Source organism: Labrus mixtus, chromosome 21 (genome assembly GCF_963584025.1).
Source record: "Labrus mixtus chromosome 21, fLabMix1.1, whole genome shotgun sequence".
Taxonomy (NCBI): Eukaryota; Metazoa; Chordata; class Actinopteri; order Labriformes; family Labridae; genus Labrus; species Labrus mixtus.
In genome coordinates, this window is record NC_083632.1 from 12,863,045 (window position 1) to 12,891,042 (window position 27,998).

Sequence of the window (27,998 nt, forward strand, 5' to 3'; positions counted from 1 at the left end):
GGTGTCGTTCTCTTTAAATGAACAGGAATGCATTCTCTGATTTAAAAACTATAAATCCTTTGTGTCAATAGTGCCATCTCACTCTCAAAAAACAGAAGATGAATTCACAATAGGCGATGGTCACTTTCTACAGGCCACTTTCTACAGAGTCAAACAGCATCATGCCACAACTATGGATGAATGATGGAGTGAGAGAGAGAGAGAGAGAGAGACAGAGAGAGAGAGAGATGGATGAACGGACATTCACTCATTATTTTATCATCTTTTTAGAAAGCATTCACTCAGTGTCTTTGATTCTTCAAGGCGCTGGCCTCGAATGTCGGTCATCTTTTAGAGTCCATGTTTGATTTTGATGCTTACTTTGCGTCCACAATTTTTTTTCTCCTTGGATTAGGAAATAGGAGGAGGGTTTCTACAAAAAGAAAGTAAATATGCACATGTTAAGAACCACAGTAGCTCCTGTTGAGATGAAATGACTGATCTGAGTGCACACATGCTATTTTTAACTACGGATTACACATGTCAGCGAGGGTGCTTTCTCACCTGGTGTGCTTGTCTTTTAGCAAGAATATGTCCTCACAGACGCAGACTCTCCTCTTGGACCAGAGTTCACTAAGAGAGAGAAGGTAAACAATAAATACAAGTCACTCAGGAAGTTTGAGACAAACGGACCAAACACTGAAGCTACTGTAAGGTTTAAAAGTTGAATGAACTGTGGTTCTTTACTCCCAATGACTGTGAGGAAAGCTGTTGGTTTTAGCTTTGAAATGTCATACTATGCTTCCTCTGAAGATTAATTTAAGGAATTTTGTATAGATAAAAAGCATGTTTGTACTAAAACATTGGTAAGTATGAGGGCTAATGGCGGGACTATGTTAGCTTAACTGAGAAACAGCCTGTAGCTCGCTTGCCAGGCTCTTTTCAGAGGTCACAAAATCAACCAATCAGCGGCTCTAAACATAAATTAGTAAGCTAATCAGCCAATAACACTTCACTGTCTCACAGTCTCCAAAATGTCTTTGATATGATGTGTTATATCAAAAGTGTCTGGTTTCTTAATCATGACATATTTCAATGTGAAACAGGTTAAGACAGGTCAGAAATAATGTTTGGTGGCGGATGGGTTAGATTTAGAGATGAAAAGTAGTAGGGGGAAAAGTCTGACTTTAAGGCTTTTAAATGTGTCGCAGTGTGACAATATCTTTATATACAACCTCTTAAAGCGGCTTCAAGCCTCCAAAAAAGACATAAAAACACATCCGAATTCTAAATCCTGTCACTCTTACCACACACAAAAAAAACATGTGTATGTGATGTTTGTTCAAATTGAACACAGTTTGTTCAATTTATATAATTTTTCTGCTTTCAACTCTTACCAGATTATGATCGCACAACCACTAAATGTTCATGTTTATTGTCCATAATCCACATGTCGGCCTGTGAGGCTGGTAATGTTTAAGTCTAAATGTCTCACACTTTGCAGCAAAGAGTTTTTTTAGTTGCCTAAAAACTGATGAACATATGCAGCTGCTTGGAGTCATCAAACAGCTGTTACATTTTTACATTTAAATAAACTGACTCACAGGTTTTTTTATTCAAGCACTATTTGCCTTAGCTGGTAAGAAGAAAGCATTTCTGGTTAAATTGACATCATGTTTCTTCTCACAAAGGTTTAAACAGAGAGAAACCACAGAGTATAGCTTTGTGCTACCGCCTCACCTTCGCTCTGGACTTTCCTCAGGGTGACGGAGGGCGTCGCGATGGCAGAGGCACGGAAGTTGGCAGGTAATGTTTCTGAGGAGTCGGCGGTCATTCCGCGGAGGTCCTTCTCCCTGAACATCTTCCTCCATGACGGTGAACGTGTGAATGTTTTGGTGCCGTCCTACAGGGACAAAGAGATAACACCAGGGATTAAAAGTAATAGCAATCAGTGTAGAGATGAATCATTATGCATTTGTGAGGTTTAACAGAGTTGTATGTGACAAAGCAGGATTTGTTGTGACACTTTTACACAGACACACAATTTTCAGGGCTGGATGCTGTAACTAAGCAATTAGCACTGATGTAAACACAGCTGAACCAATCTGGCATGGTAGCAATTGCCAGCATTGGTGCACTTCTTGTTCTTATAAATGCTATCTTTATTAGAACAAGACAGATTTCACTTTATTGTATTATTGTGTCACACATTTGACAAAGAGCAAGACCTGAAAAGTTTGGATCAGAGGTTTTTTACTTTTTAAAGTGAAATAATCTTAGTCGAGGAAGTTCAAACCACAAATCACAGAATGATTTTCAACCGACAGTCTGCCTAGTTGTACCTCATCGGGCCTCCTCTCTGTTCCCATCGAGATGAGAGCATTGTACTCCTTCTCCAGGACCTGCCTCGCCTGAAACAAAATCCAAATTTGAATCAATGAAAAGTCAGAAATGTGAATGATCTAATAAGCAAACAGAAGATGTTTGAGATATACGCACACCAGAGATGTTTTGCTACATTAAAACAGACCATCGAGAAGTTGTGCTATGGTGTACCTGTGTGTTCTGATTGGGTATCTGGAGCAGGAGCGCTAAGTCCGTGTAGTCAAAGGTGTCATCAAGAGCCAGCAGAGAGCCGTGCACTCCGCTTTCTAACAGATTGTCTGCAAACTCCTTCAGCCCTATAGACTGCACCCAGCACATCACTCGCTCATTGGACCAAACCATGACATCTGAGGGGAAACGCAAAGACAGGCAGTTAAGTATAGCTCATCAAAGTGTGTGTTAAATGTTTGCTCTGATATGATGTGTGAAAAGGACTCACCTTGGTTATGGTGTTGACTTTCATCCCTCCTCCTCTCCAGCTCCTTCCTGTCATAGTTCAAGCGCTTCAGGCACATGATGCCGTAGTGAAGACTCACCCTGTCAGTTACAGACGGAAAAATAGAAATTAATGCGACGGACATATTTGTAGACTTTTCTGCAGCCATAGGTTTGGATTTGGATGTCACCATCTTATTATTTTGGAGCCACAAGATACCATATTTGGATGTACGGATGAATACACTGACTGAAAGGTTTCTAAGGTAGGGACTTGTCAATCACAGGTAGCTCTAAAGGACACTGAAGTTTACTGTTGAATTTTCTGTAAACGGGGACAACATTCAAAGAACTTGCATCACGCTACATTCAAGAATACTTGAAACTAATAATTGATACATTTAAGAAATGAGGAAAATGTGTAGAGAAGTTGGGGCGGCTTTGGCTCAGTTGGTAGAGTCGTTGTCTCTGAAACAGAAAGTCAAGGGTTCAATCCCCAGCTCCTGCAGCAACATGTTCAATGTGTCCTTGGGCAAGACACTCAACCCTGAATTGCTCCCACCGCTTCGTCGGCGGCGTATGAATGTGTATGAAAGGGATTAGTTACTTCTAACTGTCTCACTACATAACAACCTCTACCATCAAGTGTGTGAATGGGTAATTGTGACATGCGGCGTAAAAGTGCTTTGCGTAGTCAGAAGACCAGAAAAGCGCTATACAAGCTCAAGTCCATTTACCGTTTATTAATCTACTAGGAAGTAGGGTCATTTAATCAACTGTTTCAATAAAATAAGACTTTTTTTCGTAGCTAGTGCAGTGCCCTCTGCCGGCCCTTAGAAAAATGCAGTTCTACGGCTCTTACACATCGGCTTTAGTTTTAAAAACAGTATGTTTATACAGTCTATGTTGGGGGTCCAACAACATAAATCATTATCATGAGTGAGTGAGACCTGTGGAAACTGTCCACCATCTTCAGCTGGCCCCTCAGTTCTTTCTTGGTGAGGTGATCGAGCATTCGGGCATCCACCAGGGACTCCATGAAGTAGGAACGGTACTGTGGCAGACCCAGGCTGGGCAACCACTCGTTTCCCACCCACTCGTGGTTCATGTCTCCATAGGCCAGGATCTAGAGGATGGTGTATGATGGAGTGAAATAGTTTTAAAGGTATTATAAGAGGTGCTTTATAAGTCAATAGCAAAGTGTTTGGTTGGCTTGCAGCTTTTAGGGATGCCTTGCAAAAAAAACTAGAATGAATAGATTCAAATGATCCTGAAGTTTATTTCCCATACAATACTACTATAATACTCAGACAGTGCACAATAATGTTGTTATTATCTCTGCGATGGTCTCTGTAAATGTACCAAGGCCCCTCTGATTGAAATGTTGTTAGCAAGAGATTTACCACAGTTTAACCTCTTTATGACAGAAAAAGCTCAAAGACTGCATCCCCTGGCTCATCATAAATTAAAGTATTAATTTCCACATGGATAAGGCCATCAAAGATTATGGAATATGCTAGCTAGCATGTAATATTTGGAATCTGAACAGAATTCAAATGTAATAAGTTGTTTTTGTAATCAAAAGTGTACCACTGAGTGTTTTCCTGAGTGATGAGTCAGTTTTCTTTTGACAATGAAGGTCATGTTATACTGCATGATGTAAAGATGGTCTATATTTGCAACAAGTATTTTGCTTATTAATATTTTTTTTTTTTTTTTTTTAAATGTAATGCCTTTATTCTTTTGTGTAATTAATCATTTTTATATGCATCACTTTCTTGCTTTAACTGCCTTTCAAGATCTGCCTGTTTTATCGCGTTTCTTCCATTCAATTTTCTTTTAATATTATTGTTGACCATTTGCTTTATTTGAATTTAATAGACCCCCCCTCTCTTTGGCATGATGGTTAAATGTTTATTTTATCCTCCTATGTTCCTGCCTCTACTTTGTCAGTCAAAGAACTTGGTAAACTTGCTTTTTAAAGGTGTTTTGCTGTAAACAATAATTCATTACTATTATTATCATAAAAACTCACCTGGTCCCAGCTGAACTCTTTCTGCTCCTTTTGGGTCAGGCAGAAAAGGAATCAAAGAGAAAAAGGGAGAGACAGTTGCAAGGAGAGGGACAGATCACCAGAGGGAGAGTGTGTTTGTGTGTGTTACAGAGAATCGGGACAAAAATGAGAAGAAGAGAGGGAGGCAGAAGAAGGAAAAGTGTTGTTAGTGAGTGAGAATTAGTTGGAAAAAGCACCACATCGAAACAGATTCTAAGGGGATAGTAAGGGACAGGGATAGCCAAACACGCCTAATCAGAGACAAAGAAGAAGAAAAGAGCTGATCAATGTGAGACCTTTGCTCAGTTATAAGAGGCCAAAAATTATACAATTAATTAAACAGCTACAAATAAGTAAATCAATGTCTTACAAATTTCATTCTGTTACCATTCATTGTAAAAAATGACATTCTTACTGGTTTGGTGGCAGCAGTTAGAGACTCCATCTCAGCATGTGTCATCCAAATATTACTGGTCGACTGTAAACAGTAAACACATTATTGTCATGTAATATTTGAATGATTTACGGTTTATTTTCTCATCTTAAAGCTGCATCATGCTTTTTTAAACGGAGCCTTACAGAGCGAGTGCTTGCAGGTGCAGACGGACTAGTGAGGGAGACCATTTCCTGGATGGCCAGGCGCAGTTTGAGCCTGTGCAGAGGGTTGCTGATGCCAATCTCCCTCTGGATCTCTGTGTCCGACAGGTTAGCCATAATGGCACCGCTCTTGACGTTGGCACGACAGGCTGCGACGTACCAAGCCGGCATCCCGACCCACAGCTGGATAAGCAGAACGAGGATGTTAAGTGTCATGATGATACTTCACAAACCATCAGGTGAGAGTCACTCTGCCCTAACCTGACCCTATTACTAAAATGAACCCCAGCTGTTTAGATTCCTAGTGAGGATGTGATATGAACACATTAGTCACACAGTATATGCATACACTTAAATTAACTGAGCCTCCAGTTCAACAGGGCTGCTTCATGTCTTACCTCCAGCCATGTGACAACAGTCGGGCCATCCCATGAGGCGAAAGGCAGACCTTGACGACAGGCTTCCTCCAATAGGTCGTGCCTGGCAGGGAGAGTGGAAAACACAAGTTTGACAGATTCCTATTTTCATATCTCACTTCACCTCTATAAATAGAAAGCTTTGATACCAGGACATCTTCTGCCTCGCTGCGTCTTTTATAGAACCTTTCTTACCAAGCGTTTCAGCAAAAGATTTTAAAAAATGAAACAACAACAAACAAAACATTTCACTGACAGATGAATGATTTTTCAAAGGCTCTTGCATGACCCACATGCATCTTAAAGTTTTGCATGTGGGTCATTCCAGAGTAAGGGGACCAGGACTTCAAAAGTCCCATAGCTACTACAGTGGTCACCAGCTGGGCTCTGGGAACAACTAGAAAACCATCAACTGATCTAAGGTGCCGCCCGTGTTGAGAGGGCTTTGGTACATTGTTGATATAACGAGGGCCTTCTTCATAAAAAGCTTTGAGGGAAAGCAACACAAAGTCATCATTCAAAAAATGAATGAAAGTTGTGAATCAGAATTATATGATCTAAAATTCTTGAATAGATATTAATCCTAGCAGCAACACTGTGGACCGGTTGAAAATGATTTAGGGAAGACAGAGTACTTCTCTTGGAGAATGCATTTCAAAAATCTAGACCAGACAAAATAAAAACAAAACATGGGCAACTCTTTGGGAATCCTTAAAGGATTCATTTTTGAGGAACTTCTGAGTCGTCCAGTGACTTTTAAGCAGGTAGCATAAAAAAACAGTATTAGTGGATTATCAGGGGATAAATAATGTGGTTTCATCAGCTAGCATTGCACTTTAGCTTTCTGAATAACACTAGAGACATGTACAAAAGGTGACTGATCTCACTTCTTTTTGCTGCGGCGATCTTTTTCCACTGTTCCAGTCCCAAGTTTGGTCAGGCCTAAGGGGTCAGCTGAACCCAGGTCATCAGAGGGGGTTGAGGCTGGAGAGGTCAACGGTTACAAACCATTGTTATCATATAAATATCAGCCTTGCTGTTAACAACTCTTTGACTTTACAGAACGTACAGCTGGATCACAAACACTGCTTACTGAACAAGTACTTTTCACTGTTTACTGACCCAGAGAGGATGATTCGCGACCAGGTGCACCGATCCGCCCCTTTTCCTTTTTGCCAAAGAGACGACCAATGGACGACTTAATGCTTTTCTTTTTGCTGGCTTTGTGGAGGGAATCCTGGCTAGCAGTGATGGCACCATCAGCAGAGAGGCTACAAGGACAGAACAGTGAAATCGAAAGCAAACTCTTAGCACAGCTAAAGGCTAGTTTGGTAGCCAAATAATCCATTTATGATATAAACTTTCTTGAGAGTACCTGCGAAATTCACGGTGGTCGTCTAGTCCCGCCCCTGGGTGAGTATGTGTCATCCTGTCCAAGCGTAGGGCTCGAGGAATAGAAGGGTTGGAGTCGATCAGGGCAAGAGCTCTGCACTCTTCACCCTCTTTGCTGTTCTGCCGGGTGGAAAGAATTGGGTCAGTTTCCCTTATTTATCCTTTTTTTCCAAATTCATTTCAGAGTTGACTCAGTACCTGTCTGTCAGATTCCCTGGCAGGGGAATGTGGCAGGCGAGGCGTGGAATGTCCCGAACTGGGTGGTGAAGGAGACGCCAACGTGGACGAGGTGATGGAGGGAGTCATGTAGCCCCTCCCGACACTGTCCCGACCTCCCAGCGAGGAAGGTGGAAGAGGAGAGGCATCCAGGGCCACGCTGCTGACCCGGCTCTCTATCTCTTCTGCCCTCAGCTCTGTGCTCTCCTTCTCTTCCTGAATGAGCCTAAGAGAAGAGAGGGAAGAGAAAATTGTACTTTCTTTATCATAACACAAATCCACTTCCTTCCTTCCTTTCTTCCTATTAAAGGAAGGTTAAAATCTTGGTTTCCCAAAAAGTCTAAGGCTCTGGATAAGAAACACAAAGACATTATCAACATGAATCTCACTTAATCTCCTTGTTGATTGCCTCCAGCTGCTCCTGTAGCATGATGGCCAAAGTCTGTACATCTGTCTGTCCGCTGGGGGAGAGCAGCTCTGATCCAAACAGAGTCTCCCTGTCGTCCTCATCATCAGAGCAGACTCCGTCCACTCCGCCATCATACCCAAGACCCATCATAGAGCCGTTATCCCAATCGCCATACTTGAAGAAGAACAAAGTGGTGGACAGGAGGCAGTAAGTTATCGGCTTAATAAAATATATATATGATAAAATTGTTGTAATTATAAGAGATCAACACCTTGCCACCCTCATCTCTTCCACCCCCCCACCGGCCACGGTGTGTCCTCCTGACCACCACCCCACTAGAGGAGCTGCTGTAGCCAGCTGGGAGGGAGCCTCCACCCTGAGGGTAACGCAGCTCTGAGGCACTCCCTGGAAGAGATCTCCGAAAAAGGGTGGAGGGAAGTGAGCTCACGCTGCCCGCCCTAAGGTGAGATACAGAAGTCAGTTATTATGCCACAACACTTGAAACCGCAATGTCCCCATTTTCTGAGAGTATAGTGCCATCACTCCTATACAAATGAAATGCAATCGTAAATATCATTTGCATATTTTTCAGGCAAAGCAAAACATTCTTTGTACAGAATGAATAATTTATTGTGAGACAAAAAAAAAGTACAATGCGGCTTAACAGTGTAGTAAACAAATATTTGTACTCAAAAGAGACATTATTCATAAATGATCCCCCCCTGGGAGACTTTGTGTTTTATTGCGACATTCTCAAAAAGTAGGACATATGGCAAAAAGAATGTCCTGTAAAGGTTCACTGTATCTAACCTTGAGTAAGAAGAGCCAGGTCTGCCTCTCAGCTGATCCAGCTCCAGTTGGATTCGCTCCAGCTCAGCAAGGAGCTGTTCCTGAAGTACAGAGAAAAACAAATACACAAGGTTTTTTCTAAGGGAAAATGACTCGAGGCGTGGAATGTCCCGAACTGTGTGGTGAAAAGAGACGCCAAGGTGTCTTTGTTTAACATGGGAAATCTTGTTTGTGACAAAAAGTGGGATTCTTGAGAACTGGGAGAAGATTTAGAGTAAATAATTGAAGGTCAGCTACTTCACAGTGTAGACAAAAATGTTCATTTTCTTCCGAAGAATTGAAGTTCTTACTTTTAGCGGTTTGTTGATACATACGCTTTAAGAATCTCTCAGACAAGAACATGATAATACAAATAATACGGCTGGAAAGGGGAATACCTTATTAGCCAGAAGATCATCTTGGATTTTCTTCATATTGGAAAGTTCCTCTGAGAGAGCATTCTAACAGAGCAGACGCAGAAGAGTCAGAACTTTTCATTTTATCACAAAATATGCATGGCCACTAATAAGTGTGCTCTGTACCTTCTCCTCCAGTGCTGCCATCCTCTCTTTGAGGTGAAGCTGCAGCCTCTCATTGGACTCAGACAGAAGCTTGTCCACTGTATCTGAGAGGCGTTTGTTGTGTTCGTCATTCATCTTCTCCCTTTGCCTCGCCTGGAATCAAGCAAAGCAACAAGAGAGGTGCTCGCCATATAGAAGGAAAACTTTGAATTTGCCTTAAAATGAGAACTGCTTCAAAGATGAGAAGAACAAATGACGCTACCCTCTGAAGCTCTTGGTTCTTCTCCTCGAGTTGAGCTTCCATTTGTCGTAGTCGCTCCTCAAAGTTCCCATGGCGCTCCTCTGCCTGTTACGGAGCATAAACATGTTTCTAACGCATGAACAGACTGAAACTCTTAAGGATATTTTTTTAAATGAAGAAGCATGGCTCAATGATTAGTTGTTCAAGATGAGGAGACGTTGTGACAGCGTAGTCAGTCAGGTGCAGCGTGGGAAAGCACTCGACACAAAGTACCTTGTTGAGAGCAGCAACTCTTTGTGCCAGCTGGGCCTCGATCTCAGGCAGCGTCTCTGCCCTCTGTAGAGTCTGCTGGAGCTTCTGCTTGGCCTCATCCAGACGTTCCTGTAGCTGTCTGTTCTTCTCTTCACTCTGGAAACAGCAATAACACAAATGTACACTATCAGGACCAAGATCAAAAATCATTTAAAAAAACATACCAAACCAATTTTTTTGATTTTTAAATGTTGCAGCCCCTCACTGGACATATAGCCCTAATTTCATTATAACTGTAGTTCGATTATTTGAGATACTCCTTACCTGTCTGTGCAGGGATTCCTTGCTGGCCAGCTCATTTTCCAGCTTGTCTTTGATATCATGGAGAGAAGTCGCCTCCCGCTGGGCGCTGAGGTACCTGCAATCGTCACCAAGCCACCACAGAATTATTTGGGCTGCAATTTTCAGCTGACATATGGGTTTATTGTGACTATGTGAAAGGTTCACTGGTACAGCGGCAGTTTGATTTTTCACTATAATATTAGTTCATCATGGCCTATTACTGCACACAGTGGGGGGGCCCTTTGAGTGTTCATCACTGAAGTGTTCACTTCAGTCATTACTCTGCATTCACAGCATGTAGGCTAAACAAGCAATAAGAAGTTTCCCCGTGCAGCTTGTAACGACGCCTACACTACTCGGGCTGAAAAACTCCTTCGCATTATTTGGCTGATTTTGTTTTGCAATTTTTATTAAAAGATCGTCCTCCTGAGAGACGGTAGAAAGAGTTGACAATGACTGATCAGTCATTTTTGCTATTGGACTTTTTTTTAACAGGACAACGTTCATTGGGCCATTATTATTATTCAGGAAGAAGATAGGCCTGCACACTTGCTCAAATGCCACACAAAAAAAAAGTTGTGATGAATAAAAACCCTTTTTTTGTGGCATTTGAGCAAGTGTGCAGGCCTATCTTCTTCCTCAGTTTGCTGTTTTTGCACTGCCCTGCACCTACATGATGTGGGTATAACTACCTCCTTTTCCTATTATTATTATTATTATTATTATTATTATTATTATTATTATTATTATTATTAATATTAATAACATAAGCAAAAAAAAGCAAAAAAAAAAAAAAAAAAAGACAATCTAATACTTAAAATATATGATTCCAACTCAATTCTTAAAGGATACTGAACATGGCACTATAAAGAAGTCTGCCTATGCTGTAAATTGGGTTTGAGGAGGCAGTCCTCAAGTGACATTCAAAGTTTCCAACAAACACTGAGCCAAAAACACAGCTATGTACTTTCACACACCACTGCAACCTTAATGACAATGATGTACAGTAAAAAAACTTTGAACTGTATAAAGACACTGTCAGCCAACAGGTGAGGCATATGGTCCTCCTCATGTGATCATTAAAGCTGATAATTCTGGTTTTAAAAGAATGTGTCTGAGGACCTCACTAAAACTCAGAAAAGATCTCTCAATCACAGCAAACGTTACCTGCGTTCTAGTGTTGTTATCCTTTCCTCCATGTCCTCCCTTTGGCAAAGGGCCTGGAAGAAGCAAAATGTATCATGAAACACAATAATATGAATGAATAAATGTCATGATATACACACAGTTGTTTTTACATATTTATTTTAAAAGGATGTGTGGACGCCCTACTTCAATAGTACATTTAAATACTGTGGGTGTCAACTTAAAATCAACTTTTCTTTTTGTGTGTGTGTGTGTGTGTGGGGGGGGGGATTATTTAGTCCTACAATTTGTCTAAATATACATTGCATACCTGTTTAATAATTCTCTTAATCCCCCCTCTTATTTCAAGGATTAATAATGCGTTTTAGCACTCCTCCAACATATGCCCATTGAGGTCAAATATACACTTGCATCCCCGGGACTCGAGGGAGCTCAGGGTCTTAGCCAGGAACAGACATATTGACCCTACAGACCTCTTTCACTTCCCTTTGGAGCTTCTGATTGGCCTCCTCCGACTTCGTCACCTCCCTCCTGGCTGCCGCAAGCTGTTCCTCTATTTCCCCAACCTGACGTGACACAACGAAGGGACACAAGATGACACTGATTGAACCCACATGCTTCAGTGTGAACTACAAAAGCACCAAGTGTAAATAGACATGACAGTGATTCATTACAAATGTTGGCCTCCAAAATGTAAGATTCTTAAAAAGCATCCCTGACATAAGTGTAACACACTGAGAGTCTGATGCTCCAAAGTGAACCAGATGGAATAAACCTTTTTGTGCTTTGACCAGATAGTCATGGTGAAGTATTTGGTCTGTTAGTTATCTTTACCTAAATAGTGTTGAACCATTAATTTGACAGTGCTTTATGCAGTTCTTTATGATTAGATTGAAAATCTGTCTTCAGATGTACTCTGCAGTAACATTTAGACTTTTCAAAGAAGCTGTAGTTCTGTTACTGGCCATGAGAGGGAGGAAGGAGACCTGTGAATGCACTGGATGGAGAGAGACCCTCCTTTTTGGGATATACTGTCAGAAAAGCCTGAGGAAAATCTCTATTCAATAGGTGCACTATTACTTTTTATTATTAAAGTCAGTATTCATTATATAAACTTAAATAGAACAGAGAAACATAACTTCAGTCATATTGTAGGAATACATCCAAATGCTTGTTTGTTTATATTTTTCGTAAGACTTTCAATCACCACAACTATTTTACAGTGCTAAAAAAACACAACCTTAAACCAATGGTTTGATTTTGTGGTAAATGCACTCGTTTTCTTACTTGCCAACACTTACATAAGAGAAATACCTCTCTCATGGAGTAAATGATAAGACCGTTTTGTCAACTTATCTACACATGTAGTGGGAAATTATGTAAAACAGTTATTAAATCTGAGTCTGCAATCAATTAATTTGACATGTAAAAACTATAGATTGATTTCTTTATGATTTTTTTTTTGTTTTTAAGTGAAAATATTCCTTCAACATTTAGCATATACCTCTTCTCTAACTTTACATCAAATCTTCACTGAAAGACATATTTATTCCAACTGTGAAACATCAATTAGTTTCCTTACTAATTTCTGATTACAGTTCAGTAAATTCTTTAAGTTAGTGATATAATTAGCATAATTTTAAAATAAAGATGGAAAATCTAAATAAGTGCAAACACTGCATAACAAAACCAATCAGTAAAATGACATGACATGTAAGCAACACCAAAAAGCAAAAATAATATGCTTTGTAGAATTAAACATGTTAGAGTTATGAGAACACCCTTATTTTGTACGGAAGTGTTGTTTGTGTGAAGTGGAATGGTCATCAGCATTTTGACTAATCAGATTTTTTTCCTGTGCAGGTGTGACCAAGTAAAACATTTCCTCAGTGTCAGTGTATGAGAAAATGTCCTTCCATAGAAAATCAATATTTTTAGGGTCTCATACCATAACATAGGTAGATATAGTGACTATACATATATATATATTGAGACAGTGTATGTTTAACATTAAACCATGTTTCCACAACTCAAATGTCTCCTTGAAAAAGAAATATCCTCACTTGGCAAAAAGGTCCTCACACTGAAGTACCAAACTTTGTATGGTCCCCACAATGACAGATACACAGAAACACACACTCACCTGCCGGCACATGAGGGCCAGCCTCTCTCTGAGCTGGGACAGTTCAGCTCTCTGCCGCTCTATCTCTCCTTCTCGCTGTCTTTCCAGCTCACTATCCTCCAGGCCAGTGGAGGGACCATTTGGTAGTCGCTATAATGATCACAAAATAAAAATTATAGTGATGAAGAAATATGAGAATCAGCTGAATATGAAATTTGAATATATGTTGCACATGGGTTATGTAAGACATAGAACTAAAATCACAAAGACACATCATGATACCCATACATCTACTATTCTACTGTTGATCTTGTCGCTATCACAAACACAAAAACTACTGGAACCAACATGCATAAAACCCTCCCTTACATCTTTCCCGCCGTCCACCCCTTGTTGACGTCTTTTAATTTGGTCTCTTAAAGAGATTACCTGGGAAGGGGGGAGACACAATGGGTAAAAAGATAAGACAAATGAATGTAGTTTCTCTACACCAGGCTAAACCATACTTGAGAGACGGAAAATACTTCATATTGGACTTTACCTCTTGAGAAGACGCTGCAAGTTGATCCTCTAACATGGACACCCTCTCGAGGGCCACACGGAGCCTCTCTCGAACCTGTGAGGTAGAAGTTATATTTGACTGCTTAAAGACATAAGATAAGAGATACTAGAGCAAAAGAATGCATTGAACAGTCAATAGAGTCATATGGTATTTCCTTTCACTGCATTGCTGTTTATTTGTTCCTACACCAGGTCTATACCTGATTAGAAGCTTAACACTCTTCAGTATGACTTCATGAAAGAGCCGTTAAGGGGCTATTTCATTCTGTGTAGGTTACCTTTGAAAGACGCGAAAGAAGGAAGGGATTTGTAGGGCCTTGATATTGGTGTAATAGCCAATTGTTCAGAACATGAACACAAATACAGTAAACAACCCATAAATGATAGCTAGCTTGTAAGCAAGTCGAGTTTTCAGTGATATTTATAGCTGCCAAGAAACGACAAACTCTCAATCTTCATTGGGCTAGATACTGCCATATAGTTGAAAATCGGCCCAAGCTATAAGTGTTTAAGAACAATCTTCTTGATTTCATATGAACTAATACTGGTAAGCTACTTCATGCTAACATGCTATAGTCAAGATACATTAAGAGTATATCTAAATTCTTGTTAAAGAAAATCAGATTTTTTTTTCACTTGTTTGCAGCAGGAACTAGCCGCATGTTGCTGATATTCTGTACCTTTTGTGATTTGTGACATACCTTTAAGCTAACATGGCTAACTTGTTAGCAAACTGTATTGACATATGTAACAGGTACAGGGATACATTAGCATTAATTAGAGATATTAAAATACATTGTCTCTGGTCATTGGGTAAATTAGGGTAATTGTTCAGTTTGTTAGCTCTGTTTCACTTTTTGACATATCCTGAGGAGGATAGCTGGGTTTTTTGTTGCCATTGCTTTACTATGTTCACAAGCTAGCTGCTAACCATGTAAGTTTTGGTGCCAAGTCAGTTGAGTATATTGCCTGAAACAATTGGTAATTTTTTGGGTTAATTGTGTCTTGTTAAGACTAGCACATACAAAACATTGTAAAAATCATTACAAATATTGGTTATACCAACTTGAGCAGGAAGTTAGTGAAGGATTCCTGTTTCTATCAGTTTGATACATACAGTCCATGATCTACTTTGCACGAGATAGCGGTCTGACTCACCTTCTCATCTAGGGCCTTGTGGTGCTCAAACAGAGACTTGAGGGCCTTGAGGACTTCCACCTCACTTGAGACCCCCGCTGGGGACTGGGCTTGTCTTTTCACCACTGTCATCCTCAGACTACGCTCATGGCGAGACACCAGACACTCAAGGTGTTCCAGCAACAACTACAGGAGAGAGTGGTTTGAATGGGAAAGAGATCGGGATGTGACAGGAGGATGGAAAGATGTGAGAGGTAGAAAAGGGGGTTTGAAGGACGGGGAAACAACGGATGTGATGGAGGGTAAGTAAAGGTAAAACATAGAAGAAGAAGGCTCAGAGAAGATGCAGTGGAGTGAAGGGTTATTAGAGATCAAATTGGATGGTGAAGAAAGGGACAATGAGTGAGAGGACGAGATAAGGAAAGCAGATAGGGACGAAAAGAGTCACGAAGAGGAAACATAAAAACAAATGGAACAGTGTCACACCCACACAAGCACAATGGGTGAGGAAGATAACACTGAGGCTGTTACAGTGCTAATAGGCAAAATGGCCGCTAAACATCTTACACGTGTGTTGTTTCTCTCCGCCTTGAGCTCAGCAATCTCCTCCTCCCTCTCCAGAAGCTGCTCCCGGCAAACGTTCAGCTCTTTAGTCAACACAGCAAACTCCTGTGGAACACACAAGCTGCATTCAGGGGCAAAGAAAACAAACTGTTTAAATGTGCCGTTTTAATAGTTTAAGTGGTGTCTGTTCAGCTGCTTCAGCTGCAATGAGAGTTTCAAGGAATAAATAATCATTAAGGGCAGAACATTGTCCAAATCTAATGATGCTGAAAATTAATGGAATTAGCTGCTCTCTTCAAACACACACACATAAATATATCACTTTAAACATACGTAACTAAAGCCCTCCAGAAGTACACAGCTCTGCAAAACACCTGAGACTTTGCATGTATGAAGGCGTACGTGATGTAAACCTACATAATAATCATGTAAATCACTGACACAGTTTTCAACACCATCTCTCTCTTGCTCATCCTCCTCTGTGAACTCGCATTCACGGATGGATTACATCATACAGTGTTACACAATGGCTCTGCACTGGAATGCACAAGAGAGACCCCCAAAAACACGGCATCAATATGTCATTTACAACACCACTGGGAATACATTTTCAAACTCCTGCATAACGCAGAAACAGAGTGCAAACCGAAGAGCGTGTCTTACATTTTTCCTTAAACAAAAAGGATCTATTGTCACTGATTTCTTTATGTCTCCATAAAACAGCATCAAAGCCTGCAGCTCGGAGGCAGTTGCAGGTTAGGAGAATGAGGATGAAGATGTTTACAGTCAGGATCGCCTGCTTTATGATTCAGAAACAGTTGAAAGTAGACACATTAAATTGGTCTGTGTTTGCACAGAAAAGGGAAGAGAGAAAGAGCCAGAGAGGCATCTATACAGATGGTGACACAGTGGGTCCACTGGCTCTTGGCCTTATGGGATTCTTTTAGTTTGGATAGGGGTCAGCTTCTCAGCTGGCTACTCTTGTCTCTTTTTAGTTTATTTTCTGTTTCATCTCAATCTAATTATATTGGCTCTGCCCTGCATTCATTTAAATTATGACAGTTGCAGTCCCATTCTACGAAGGATAAGCAAACCGCTTTATTCAGGCGGGAAATTGAAATTGGAAAATGCCTTCTCCTGTTGTAAAAGCTTTAGAATGATGATAATTCACAGTTTTTTGTTCAAAGTATTAACACGCCTACATCTAGTTTAGCATAAAGTAAGACAAAGACATGCAGCACAGCCTCACACTTCAGTTGGTAGACAAGGGGAATGTAAGTCAGTTTTTTTTTAAAGTGACAAAAACTGAATCACTTGTCAAGTCACTGAAAACTCTTCTGTACGTCATTACATTGGTCAGTTCTACAGTTGATGATTACATGTAAGCTTGTCTTTGCATCATTTTGTCATGTGTGTCAATGTTATGTGATTTCTGGATAATAATGAGGGTCCCTTTAGTGAAGTAAATAATCCTTTTTCTCTTTTTGACTTTAACTTTATCTCTGAGTACAAGCATTTTATAAGGGATCCGTTCAGTCATAGCCCTTAGTGTCACATATCACAAGTTCACTAGACATTTGATTTAGACGTTTGTGCTGCTGACCCATTCTGCAAAAAGCTAGTCAAAAAATAAAGGCACCTCACAAGTGTTAGAAATACAATATACTGGTAAAGTAAAGTATGCATACTGCAAAACAAAATAAACGAAAAGCTGTTGTTATTAATATTGGATACAATCTTTAAATTCCATTTATAATTAATGAGCAAGTTCACCCAGTAAACAAAAGAGAATTCCTAGAAAATCTCGTATTCAAAGCCATAAACAAATATTAGCTCCCGGTGTCATTAATCATCCAGTAACCGCACGGTCAAAAAACATAATAAAACCTGATTACACAATAAGAGGAAAAATGGGGATGCAACTTAGACTAAACAGACAGTATAGCTGATAGGAACACAAACCCTCTGCATTAGTTAGAACAACATTAGTGCGAAAAACTCTGAAGATGCAAACAGGGAAGTATTTAACTTCCACTGTAGCTGCGTCTCTCTGCACAAACTTTCACCTCAAAGGCTTACTGTCTCAAAAGCATGCTTCAGATCGACACACACTCAGCGGAAGACACTTGTACATACAGTAACTAGACACTGATAGCACAGAGGATAAACAATGTTACCGCACAAGGAGGAGGGTTCAACTTCAGTGAATTTCATTATACCTTGACTTACAATCTAAACTCGGTATATGTATGTATGGATTGTATACGCACACTCAGACAAGACAAACTCAGCTGTACCTGTGGCAGAGCGATAGATAGCTGTCGTTGAAGTGACTCCTTCTCGTGTCCGAGCTCCCGGAGGCGTAGCTGAGCTGTCCCCAGGCAATCCTGTGTCTCCCTCAGGTTCTCCAGCAGCCTCTCCCTCTCTGTTAGCATGTTGACCATTAAGGACTCCAGGTTCCCCGTGCTGCCTCCTTCATCCCCTCCACTTCTGGGCTCCCCACCTCTGAAGCCCCCTCCTCCCACCGCACTTCCAGGGCCACCGACCCCTGCCCCGGCAGGTGAGGAGGGTCCCCCACCAGTCCCACTTCGCCCATCCTCAGAAATGGTGGGCATCACCTCGCACATCATCATGAGACCGTGGCGTGTATGAGTGTCGAGTTAATAAAGAAAACTAAACAGCGGATTGTGCGTGCAGAATGTCTGTTTTTCGTGCCTTGGGTTGTTTATGAGCTTCTACTAAAAGTTTAATGTACAAAATATAAATCTTTACATCTTCAATTTTTCCAAAAATATCATTCCATTGATCCCTCTGTTTGTTGCCTCTTTTTTTATCTCACTTTTGTATGTCTTTGCTCTCTTCTCTCACTAATTCCCAATCCGCATGGTCAGTGATCAGAATGCTAACGTTCCTGTGTTATGCAAGAGGAAGAAGTATCTACAGGAAAGCCGTTGCGTGGGTGGCAAGGACTGGCGTAGGGTGTGGAAGGGAAGGGGTTAAGGGGAAGGAAAGGATAAAGAAGGGCCAATGCTTCTAAATTGTGTCCACGAGGCAGATCTCCTCACAGCGCCGGGGTTAAGAGCTGAAAAAGAAAACAGGGCAAGCATTAGATCCCCCTCAATAAACTTCACTGTGCATTAAGCAAATTAGAAAGACACAGCAAGAGTGGACTTGTTTGAGAAAACAACATGAACTAATGTAAGTTCATGAAAATGTCACAGATGAAAGAGAACAAAGAGTATGTTAAAAATAATAACTCCAAAAATGTATAAATTCTGCATCACTGCTTATGCATTCAATATCAATCATTAAATCACCAGTTACTCTGAATGAAATTATGTATTTGAGTAGTCTATGCACTGGATCATGCTACTTTTTGAGTTGTCTAGAGACAGAACTGAAAATATAATTGTCCAGATGCCTGGGCAGTTGCCCAATGACAGTCCAAACATACAAAATGCTAATTTAAATCAACAAAATGAATTTTGGTGTATAGGGGAGTACTTTTCAATTCCAAAATCTACTCTCTTGCTGTACTTTACCACACCTAAATCAGTACATTAAATAGCCTACAAGACTACAGCCAGTGGCATGTTAGCTTAGATTAGCTTAGCACAAACAATGGAAACAGGAAAAAAAGAGTAGCCTTGCTCTGTCCAAAGTAGACTCACAACTATTGTCATTACTGATGTTACATTGTTACATGGCTGACGCTCTTGCTGTAATTATTATACCTGTAAACTAGATATAAGACAACTGCCAGCTTAGGGTAGCTTAGCACAAAGACAAAAACCAGGGTAAAACAGAAGCCTTGCTCTGTCAAAAGGATTGCCACTGTAATCTACAGTATGTCACTGGTGTTACAAGGTGTTCAGGTTACTCACTAACGATGAAAAATAAATGCTACAATTATAAACTGAAAGTGTATCCTCCATACAGCAGCATTAGCATGGTCTTAGCACTGAGTCGCAAAAGTCAGATTACAATAATCACGTGAAGAGAGCAGGCAGGGTTTACAGAGAAGACCATGGCTAAGGATACGGTGTCAAAGCAAATCTTTAAGCAAATATTTCAGATTTAGATATCATCATAGACAGATCATCATCGATATGTTTTCATGCAACATTTCCAGTCTAACTATTGAAATCTGTGCTACCTTAAAACCACCAGCAAATTGATATATGAGTTCAGTCCTAGATTTTCATTTTCTGTGATTTTACTTTGTTTACAGTCTGACTAGCAAGTTGAGAAGCAAGAATGAAGTGAGTGTTGAGAAACAACGTCTCAGATAGTATTCTAAGCAGTACGTGCATACAGATTGCTGTTAATTACTTGTTTGTTAGAATGTGGCCCGAGATTGAATAACGACGGATTGTGTTCTGCCACGATCGCTATCCACATGGACTGTTTTCATGAATACAGCCATAGCCTGCTAAAATGTAAGTGGAAGATACTAATCAAACCACTAAAAAAAACAGAAGACATCGGATACCAAAATCCAATTCAGCAAATTAAAAAGCAGAATCTGTGAAATACAGATAAACACCTGTGTCTTCATGAGTCCAGCAACTCTAACCCTAACCTGGTCTGAAGTTGACTTTATTTTTCTACAATTTAAAGCTCAGCAACATTTTATTACTTTTGGACAGCTAGGATGTTTAGCTGTTTCTAGTTTTCATTCTTAGATGCTTATCAACTGCTGGCTATAGCCTTACAATAAATAGTGTACAAATGAATTTAATTGTGTTTCATTAAGGTCTCAGTCACTGAGATTAAGGTATGTCCATTGTAGCTTTAGAACTCGTGAAATTGCTGAACTCTTAATGATTTAAGCGAAATTACAACAACCTTCATTTGTTCTCCTTTAAAAAAAAATATTCGGCCTTTATTTGCCTTTATAAGTTAAGACAACGGAGAAGAGACTGGAAGTGTTGGGAGGATGCAGAAAAGGGCTAGTTGAAGTTGAATTTGAACCCACGGCCGCTGCAATGAGGACTAAAACCTCCGTACATGGGATGTGTGACTTAACTATAGGCTATATGACGCCCCAACTTTAATTTGTTCTTGACCTCAGTTTTTCTTTTAAACTATGTGATGGTGATTCTGATATGTAATCACACTGAGAACACTTCCTTTAATCAGTTTTGTTGTAAATTATCTGCATACCTTAAATTACTCTCTTAACTGCATAAAGCCTCTGGCCCGCACTGCAAACTGTGGGCCAAAATGATATGGATTCAGGCAATCAGCATTATTATAGCGCCCTGTGTCGCTCTCCTCCTCTTTCCTCCCATATTCTTCACTGTCTAGTCTATAATACTCAGGGGCTTGCACTGGCCTTTATACTTTTAAGTGGTTTGGACTGATTTAGTGCCCCATGCAGGCTTCTTTACGTCAGTCGGTCTGGGCAGCACAATACAGACTGTCTTTGTCCGACTAAATTCATCCATTTTGTGAATCAAACCTATTTAGCACACAGGCCTCAGCACCAGGGAAAAAACAGGTCGTCTCATCATATGGTTGTCCAGTACCAAAGATGGGGACTGCTCGCTGGTAATTGGAGTCCTGATACAGACACTGAATTAGCTCCTCATGCTGGTGAGCTGGCTAGAGCACTTGGCAACGTCACTGTGTCCCACTAAAAAACAACTTACTTCCTTCCCAGGCTCCACTGATGGATTATCACTGATGCAAGACTGAACATTTACTGCATTTCCTTCAAATACAGTATCGGAAATAAAAGTCAGAGTAAATGTTTCAAACTTCTTTGTCACACTGGTGGTCAAATTTTTTCACCCTAATACAACATTATGTTAGGGTTGCTTTCACAAAGTCAGTGAGTCAATCATAAGTTGAGAAGACCCCAAGTCCCTTGTCGTTTTCCTCAATAAAACTCTGTACATTAAGACTTGTTTTTTTTTCTCTTTTTTTAGCATGATTGCAACATTGTACACAGAGTAATGCAGGAGACAGACAGAGAACGCATAAAAGTTGTAAACTTTGCAAACTGAGTCTCAACATTAAACATTAAACTTTCACACATCAGGATGGTCTACACTAGCACTATAGTTTGATTCTAAGTGTTTAGCTTAGTTTTAAGGTTTGTATTCCCTAAGTGTTCATAGTTATACGTTTCGTACTTGGAGATGGATAATCCTCAGAGGTCTCCTCTTCTCCAAAACAAACTGAACAGGTAATTAAACAGGTAGCAGCACTCATCCAAGTAGTTTCATGTTCGAAATATGTTTTGAAATTCTCTGGGGGGCTTGGGTGAAACAAGAAGCTGCAGCTAACTTCAGCTCATTTAGGCCATTTTCATACATGAGCTGTTTTCTAGATGATTTCAGGACATTTACAGTAAATTCTAATATTTTCCTTTCACACGTGTACTGAGATTGTAAGCTCTCAAAACTTGAAATAGCCCGTTTAGTTAAGGTGAGGCGAGGAGCAGCATGGGTAACGCAGGCAGGGAAAGGAGTCCTCAGTAATTATGACTGTTCCTGGGTGTATATCAATAAGATGTGTAAGGACGTTTCCACATTACAAACAGCAGTGGACAACAATTTACCAGCAACCGAGGCAAGCAGCAGAGAGTTTTAAGCAGCACAACTTCTGTCAACGTAAATGACATCATCACCCCGCCCATTTGTTCCAGACTATTATCTGCTGTGTTCACATATAGGCTCATCCAAACTTCAAATAAACATTTTGGGGGTTGACAGGAAATATCTGCATGATGTTAAGTTAATGAGTTTCTGACATTTGTGTTAATTTGTGTTTTTATTCCATGTAATATTTTAGTTAAAATGATAATTTTTTTATGAAAAACATAGTCCATTTGAAAAGTTTACATATTTGTCTAACAGCCGGAGCTTATGTAAATCTCTGAAAACAGGGCAACTTCCAGATAAAATATAAGACTTAATAAAACATGGACGTAGTCTCAGTGATGTCACCCATTGGTTTCTGAAGCGGATTTTTGAAGGCCAATGATGGCAGTCGCCATAATGGAAATGCTGCCTCAAACTAACTTTTGGTCAACATAGTAACAGACAGAGAGCTGGAGCTGGGGTGGGCCTTAAGTCTCCTAAACTCAATATTAATATATACTTTGATACACACCTCATGTATATGCTAACCAATCAGTTAATCTTACAGTTGAGTCATTTGCAGCATCAAAGGTCCAAGTTGTACTTTCATCTCTGATTTTAGCACATACAAAACACCTTCAGATGTGAATAACTCACATTGATAACATCTGACTGATTCCTGCTGAAGCTTTACTTCCCTCAATGGTATTTTATTTATTGGTTATATGATTGTGAGTTATAGGCACTTGGTTTTTTAACAAAGACAGAGACTGCACAGTTGTACATGTTTAAAAAAGCCAAAAAAACATAAAACCATTCTCTCTTTTAGCTTTTTAGAGTTTTAGCTCATCCAAAATAGTAACAGTGATGTTTATTGTTGTCTCTGAAAGCATTATGCTAACTAAAACATTGTTTTAAACGCAAAAAAATCTTCAGTGATACATTAGGCGATTACACCAATGTCCTGAATGGATGACTCAGGTCTCTATGCATCACTTATTTGCCTCTTTCTTAATCAGACTCTGGTGTTTGCTCTGTTTTCCAAGGGTTCATGGAGAGCAAAGACTACATCAGCCTCTGATGGCTTCTTTGTGATCCAAGCTACCAAAAAGATCCTTCTGGTATTCACTTGAGTTGGTACAGGACCTTAAAAAACACCTGAATTAGTCCTACTTGGCCCATAAGAAAACATTGAATCATTGGTCGTCATTTCCAGCTGCTCTTCCTTAGCTCAGCAGTAGAAAACAGAGTAATGTAATTACTGCAGATTATTTTATATATTGTAACAATCACTGCAAATCTCAATCATAGGTCACTGCACTCGAGTCATGTGATGAGGCCATGCAGGGGAAAAACAAAGCATTCATCACTGGAGTCCTGATTCAGTACAGGCCAAACAGAACTGTGCAGCCTGCAGTTTTGACTGAAGCATCAGCTGTGAGGTCACTGAGCTTCAGGACCGGTGAGTTTATGAATGTGTGTGCAAAAGAGAGAGAGAGAGAAAGAGAGAGAGAGAGAGAGTTTCTTCACCTGTTTAGTTTGTTTGTAGGTTTGGGGATTTTCAAAATATTTAAAAATGATCAGTTAAGGCTTCTGATGATCCTTTTGGAAGTGTTAAACCTGGTGCATTAAAATAACACTGTGGATAGTCAGGAGACCTTTTTTTGAACACTTGCATGTAAGTTTTGTTGTCAACACTCACTAAACTGAGATCAAGTTTTGACCTGGACCAAAAAATGCAAAAACAAGGCCAAGTGAATGAAGAAATTTAACCAATTTAAGACCAAGACCAAGAACTGAGTCCCACACCCAAGCAATTCCAACTGACAAATTGGTCTTGTTTAAATGCTGCTGTTTAAATGAAAATACGATAGCCTTTGAAATTCCTAGGGAACATTGGGCCTTATTTCAAGGTAAAAAAAAAAAAAACTTTCATATAAAACAGATATTTTTTGAGACAGCAGCTAACATTAGCTAACAACAATTTCCAAGATAACAATTAGATTTCATAGGAACTTGTCAGATTGTGTTTCCGCAACAGCGTCATCACTAAGCTCAGCTGTCATTAAGTCTCTGATTATTCATACTTATTCCGCGACAGTGTTATATATATTAGTGTCCCAGTTTGTGAATTCAAATTGCCTCACGGAGTTGCAGAAGTGTAAAGGCCCTGACACAACAAGCAGACGGCAAAGAACTAGTGGCGACGAAGGCCGCCTGTGTCATCGGCACACGACGCCTTTTGTCTTGGCCAAAAAGTTGCACTAGTACACACCGCAAAGACTACAGCCGACGGTCAACCACCACGTACGTTCTTCTGCGCATGCGTGAGAGGCAATTACTCTCCATGCCAGTAGGCGGCTGTAGTCTGTAATCGTCATTCCAAAAAGGGGAAACTGGAAGAGGACGTGGAGGAACACGGATAAATAAACCGTGATACAAGAAGACAATTTTCTCACAGCTGTCGCTCAACACTCGTAATATAGGAACTTCTAATCGAGAATAATGTCTGATAAAAAGTTGAAAATGGCGCTGGCGTTGTCAGCCTTTACTGAGTATTTTATTTGTGGAACTAGAATAGAAGAGGCGCTTCTGTATTTCTTCTCGTGCACTGGCTCTCCTGTTTCGCTTAGCTGAACAGCCAGTCGGAGAGATTCCTACCCCCAACCGCGCCGGCGACGGCTCACGCTGATTCAACATGTGGAATCGGCCAACAATAAAAAATAAAATAAAAAAAAAGCCAACTGGGGCCAACTGGACACGACCACTGAATAGGGCTGTAGTTACACAAGGATAGTAAAACTGTCGCTATCGATAATGATAGTTAGCTAACTAGTGGTAATATAAACAAGCTAACTGTTATGATGAGGAGAGGCTGATTGCTTCTGTTAGGCCTAGCTGTTAAGAGTTAGCTGTCAGTGGCTAATGAGTTATTAAATTTGCTGCATTTGCTTAAATATGGCCTAATTTTCACTTTCCCTCATCTTTCTATTTGGTGAAGATCAAAAGCAGTGGATACATAGGCCGAGCACTTTGTCAGTGTACTAAGGTTTAAGTTTGCAAACCTTGAATAAAACAGTACAGAATCATTTAAGCTTTCAACTCGGAGGATGACAATAAGAAGGACGTCATAAGTCCTGAACTTTGTGAATAAATGAGGTATGCAAACTTTGGTGGTCTTGAAATAAATTCAGCATCCCTCTTAGACAGAGACATGATGTTAAAGTGTTGTGGAGTCCAAGCGAAACCAAGACCTTTGAAAAGTGGTCCTGATACTTCTGAATACTACAACATCAATAGCTATTATTACTGCCACAGAAATGAAATATACCACTTGAAAACAACTGGTGCTGCTGAAACCTTTTCTGTAATGTAGCACTCTGTACAGGTTGCTTTATATTAATCTCCGCTATGGGTTAGCTCATGTCATAGTGTCCCCACACAAAAATCGATCAAGTGCCTTTGTGTGCACATGTGGGTGTCTTCATATTATGATAGCCCACATTATCATCATCATCATCATCATCATCATTATCCAACCCGGTATCATACAAAGACACACTTGAAACCTGCTTGCAGCTTCCAAACCGTGGAGTGCACAGACTTGGCATTACAGTTTCTGATTCCTAGATGACCAATTAGAAGAATAATGCCTCCAATTAGGCTGATGTTGCAAAAAATGTCCGAAAAAGGGTTAAAAGAAAATGGCATAGTCTTGTGTGTGCTATTTGATTGTGTATGTGTTTGTGCGTGCGTGCGTGTGAGAGAGAGAGAGAGAGAGAGAGAGAGAGAGCGAGAAAGAGAGAGCAGGAAAAACAGCTCTCCTCCACCAGACACTGGGGCGGGGAGAGGGGTGTGCAGGCTCCCTCAGCAGCGGCAATTAGAGCTGAAGAAAGAGGGTCTTTCGCGGTTTGACATCCGGTTAAATCGCCTTCCCAGCGAAAACAACGCATGCATGTTGGATGCATTCTTGACATTTCAATAAAAAGCAGACCACATGAACATGTAGCAGCGACTCATAATGAACGCCCCTCCTCCTATTCCTTCAACCCCCCCCTCTCTCTCTCTCTCTCTCTCTCTCTCCTAATACCATGAAACAGTACCCCCTGGCCAAGAAACGCATCACTGGAATCGATAAGTGATTGTCGGCAGCTGGGCAGAGGGAATGGGAGCACCGGGATCCGGACTTTAAAACGCTTTTATTTGCGCTGGCATCCACACCGCACACCGGGCTGATGGGAAAATGACGAGGCTCTCCAGATGACAGCTCGAGTAGACTGTGTTATGTGGCTACCTCCATTTCTGGATGTATGTATGGAGGAAAGACCATTCCATGAGAGACGCACGGTCGCGCACGAGCACTCACGCGCACCTCTATATTTTCATAGTAGGAACCCTAAGAGGCTGTGTTAAAACGGCCATTTAACCGAGAAAAAAAAGAGGAAGATAAATCCACGTTTTCTTTCCTGGTCGACAAAGACTATGGAGAGCATAATGCCAGGTGGACAATACAAATACACATCTTACATTTTCAGTCAAAGGCCCACATCGCCTACTCCAGACATTATAGAATTATAATGAACTCCATATAGGCCCTATGACAGCAGGGAGGCAAACTGGGAGGTTTGACTACAAAGCTCCCAACGGCGAAGGGCTTAGTTACAGCCATGATTAATTACAAGCAACACATAGTAGGCCAATATACAGTGGCATTTGATGGTCTTAAGAACCCCCCCCCCCCCCTTAAGTAGATACCACCTCATCACCTAACTGTATGCAAACGGGAGCGAGCACGCGCGCCCTGAATAAAATCGTGCTGTGTGCTGCCAACACACCTGTCAAAGCCTGAAACTGACATGGGCGCCAAGCGTTGCATTGTCTTTCTAATAAACGCCTATTTGTCTCTTTTCAAATAGTAACCCCCCCCCCCCCCCCCCCCATCTCCTTTCACACACACGCACAAAGACGCACAATTACAGACTCTCACCTCCCTCAATCCTTGACAACACAATGTTAAGTAGCCTACTCTTTGTGCACACCGTTTATCGTAACATTAGTGCATGCATATTTCCCCCCATGTCTTTCTTTGATTCCCCATCTCAGTGGAAAACTGTGTTGCGATGGGGTGGTGTGAAGTTGCATCCTTACCACAGTCATCGCGGGGAGCCTGTAGTGTCCATGTTTGATGTTAAATATCCCTTAGCTCCATCTCCGCGGATCGTGCCTCGGTGTCTGCTACCCCTCATCCGAAACCGGGGAAAACCTTATTAAAATAAGGTAAAAGCGTTTTTTTTTTTCTGTCCCTCTTTTCCACACGAAACGGCGAGGAGAGGGGGGGGGGGGCGGCGCAGAGAGAGACGATACGCCACCTTACCACAGACTCCCCCTCTGTCGAATTGGAAGGTAATGGGTCTTAAAGAAACATTCTCTCAGCATTCTCCGCATCTCTGTGATTTACGCGCGTGCCACGCACTCACGCGCACTGACAAGCCAATCAAACACCTGATTAATTATTGTATATGGGAGACAAGTGCAACCTATATCACAGAAATGTGACCTGCTACTTTCCCATTTGACATTTTAACTGCAGCTGAACCCAAAATGTATCTTATTTGCAAATAATAAAGTATGTAATTTTTCAAGTCTATGCCTGTAGTTGGCTTCTGCTTAACACAAATCTGTATACAGTATGTGCTATCTGTATAGGCCCAACTTCAGACACAAAATAAGTTTTGTATTCTTAATTAACTGTCAGAAATATTTCAGTTATCAAGCATACTTTAATCGCAACAGTTGTCTATATCCTAAGTAT

The 27,998-nt window shown here is 40.7% G+C and overlaps 2 protein-coding genes across 2 annotated transcripts in view; both read right to left on the reverse strand.

Moving 5' to 3' along the window:
- Positions 1 to 16,438, reverse strand: part of zgc:56095 (Ferritin, lower subunit-like) — a 137,929-nt gene extending 121,491 nt beyond the window's left edge. Inside the window, exon 1 of the mRNA XM_061029044.1 lies at positions 16,435 to 16,438. The gene's annotated coding sequence lies outside the window, so the exon portion shown is untranslated. The remainder of the gene's footprint in view (positions 1 to 16,434) is intronic.
- LOC132955949 (liprin-alpha-3-like) lies at positions 182 to 27,601 on the reverse strand. Its single transcript, XM_061029047.1, has 32 exons — positions 27,335 to 27,601; positions 17,894 to 18,678; positions 15,600 to 15,701; positions 15,054 to 15,218; positions 13,876 to 13,950; positions 13,704 to 13,763; positions 13,356 to 13,484; positions 11,686 to 11,778; positions 11,234 to 11,286; positions 10,049 to 10,142; positions 9,746 to 9,880; positions 9,494 to 9,577; positions 9,253 to 9,384; positions 9,109 to 9,171; positions 8,693 to 8,772; positions 8,173 to 8,340; positions 7,863 to 8,051; positions 7,456 to 7,699; positions 7,241 to 7,377; positions 6,988 to 7,136; positions 6,753 to 6,849; positions 5,848 to 5,929; positions 5,432 to 5,632; positions 5,268 to 5,330; positions 4,835 to 4,861; positions 3,750 to 3,925; positions 2,804 to 2,901; positions 2,536 to 2,711; positions 2,322 to 2,390; positions 1,720 to 1,882; positions 544 to 612; positions 182 to 412 (listed from the first exon to the last, which is right to left on the reverse strand). The coding sequence occupies exons 2-31, from the start codon at positions 18,227 to 18,229 to the stop codon at positions 560 to 562; spliced, it is 3,693 nt and encodes a 1,230-aa protein (XP_060885030.1). The 5' UTR covers positions 18,230 to 18,678; positions 27,335 to 27,601; the 3' UTR covers positions 182 to 412; positions 544 to 559.
- Between the last annotated feature and the right edge of the window lie 397 nt (positions 27,602 to 27,998).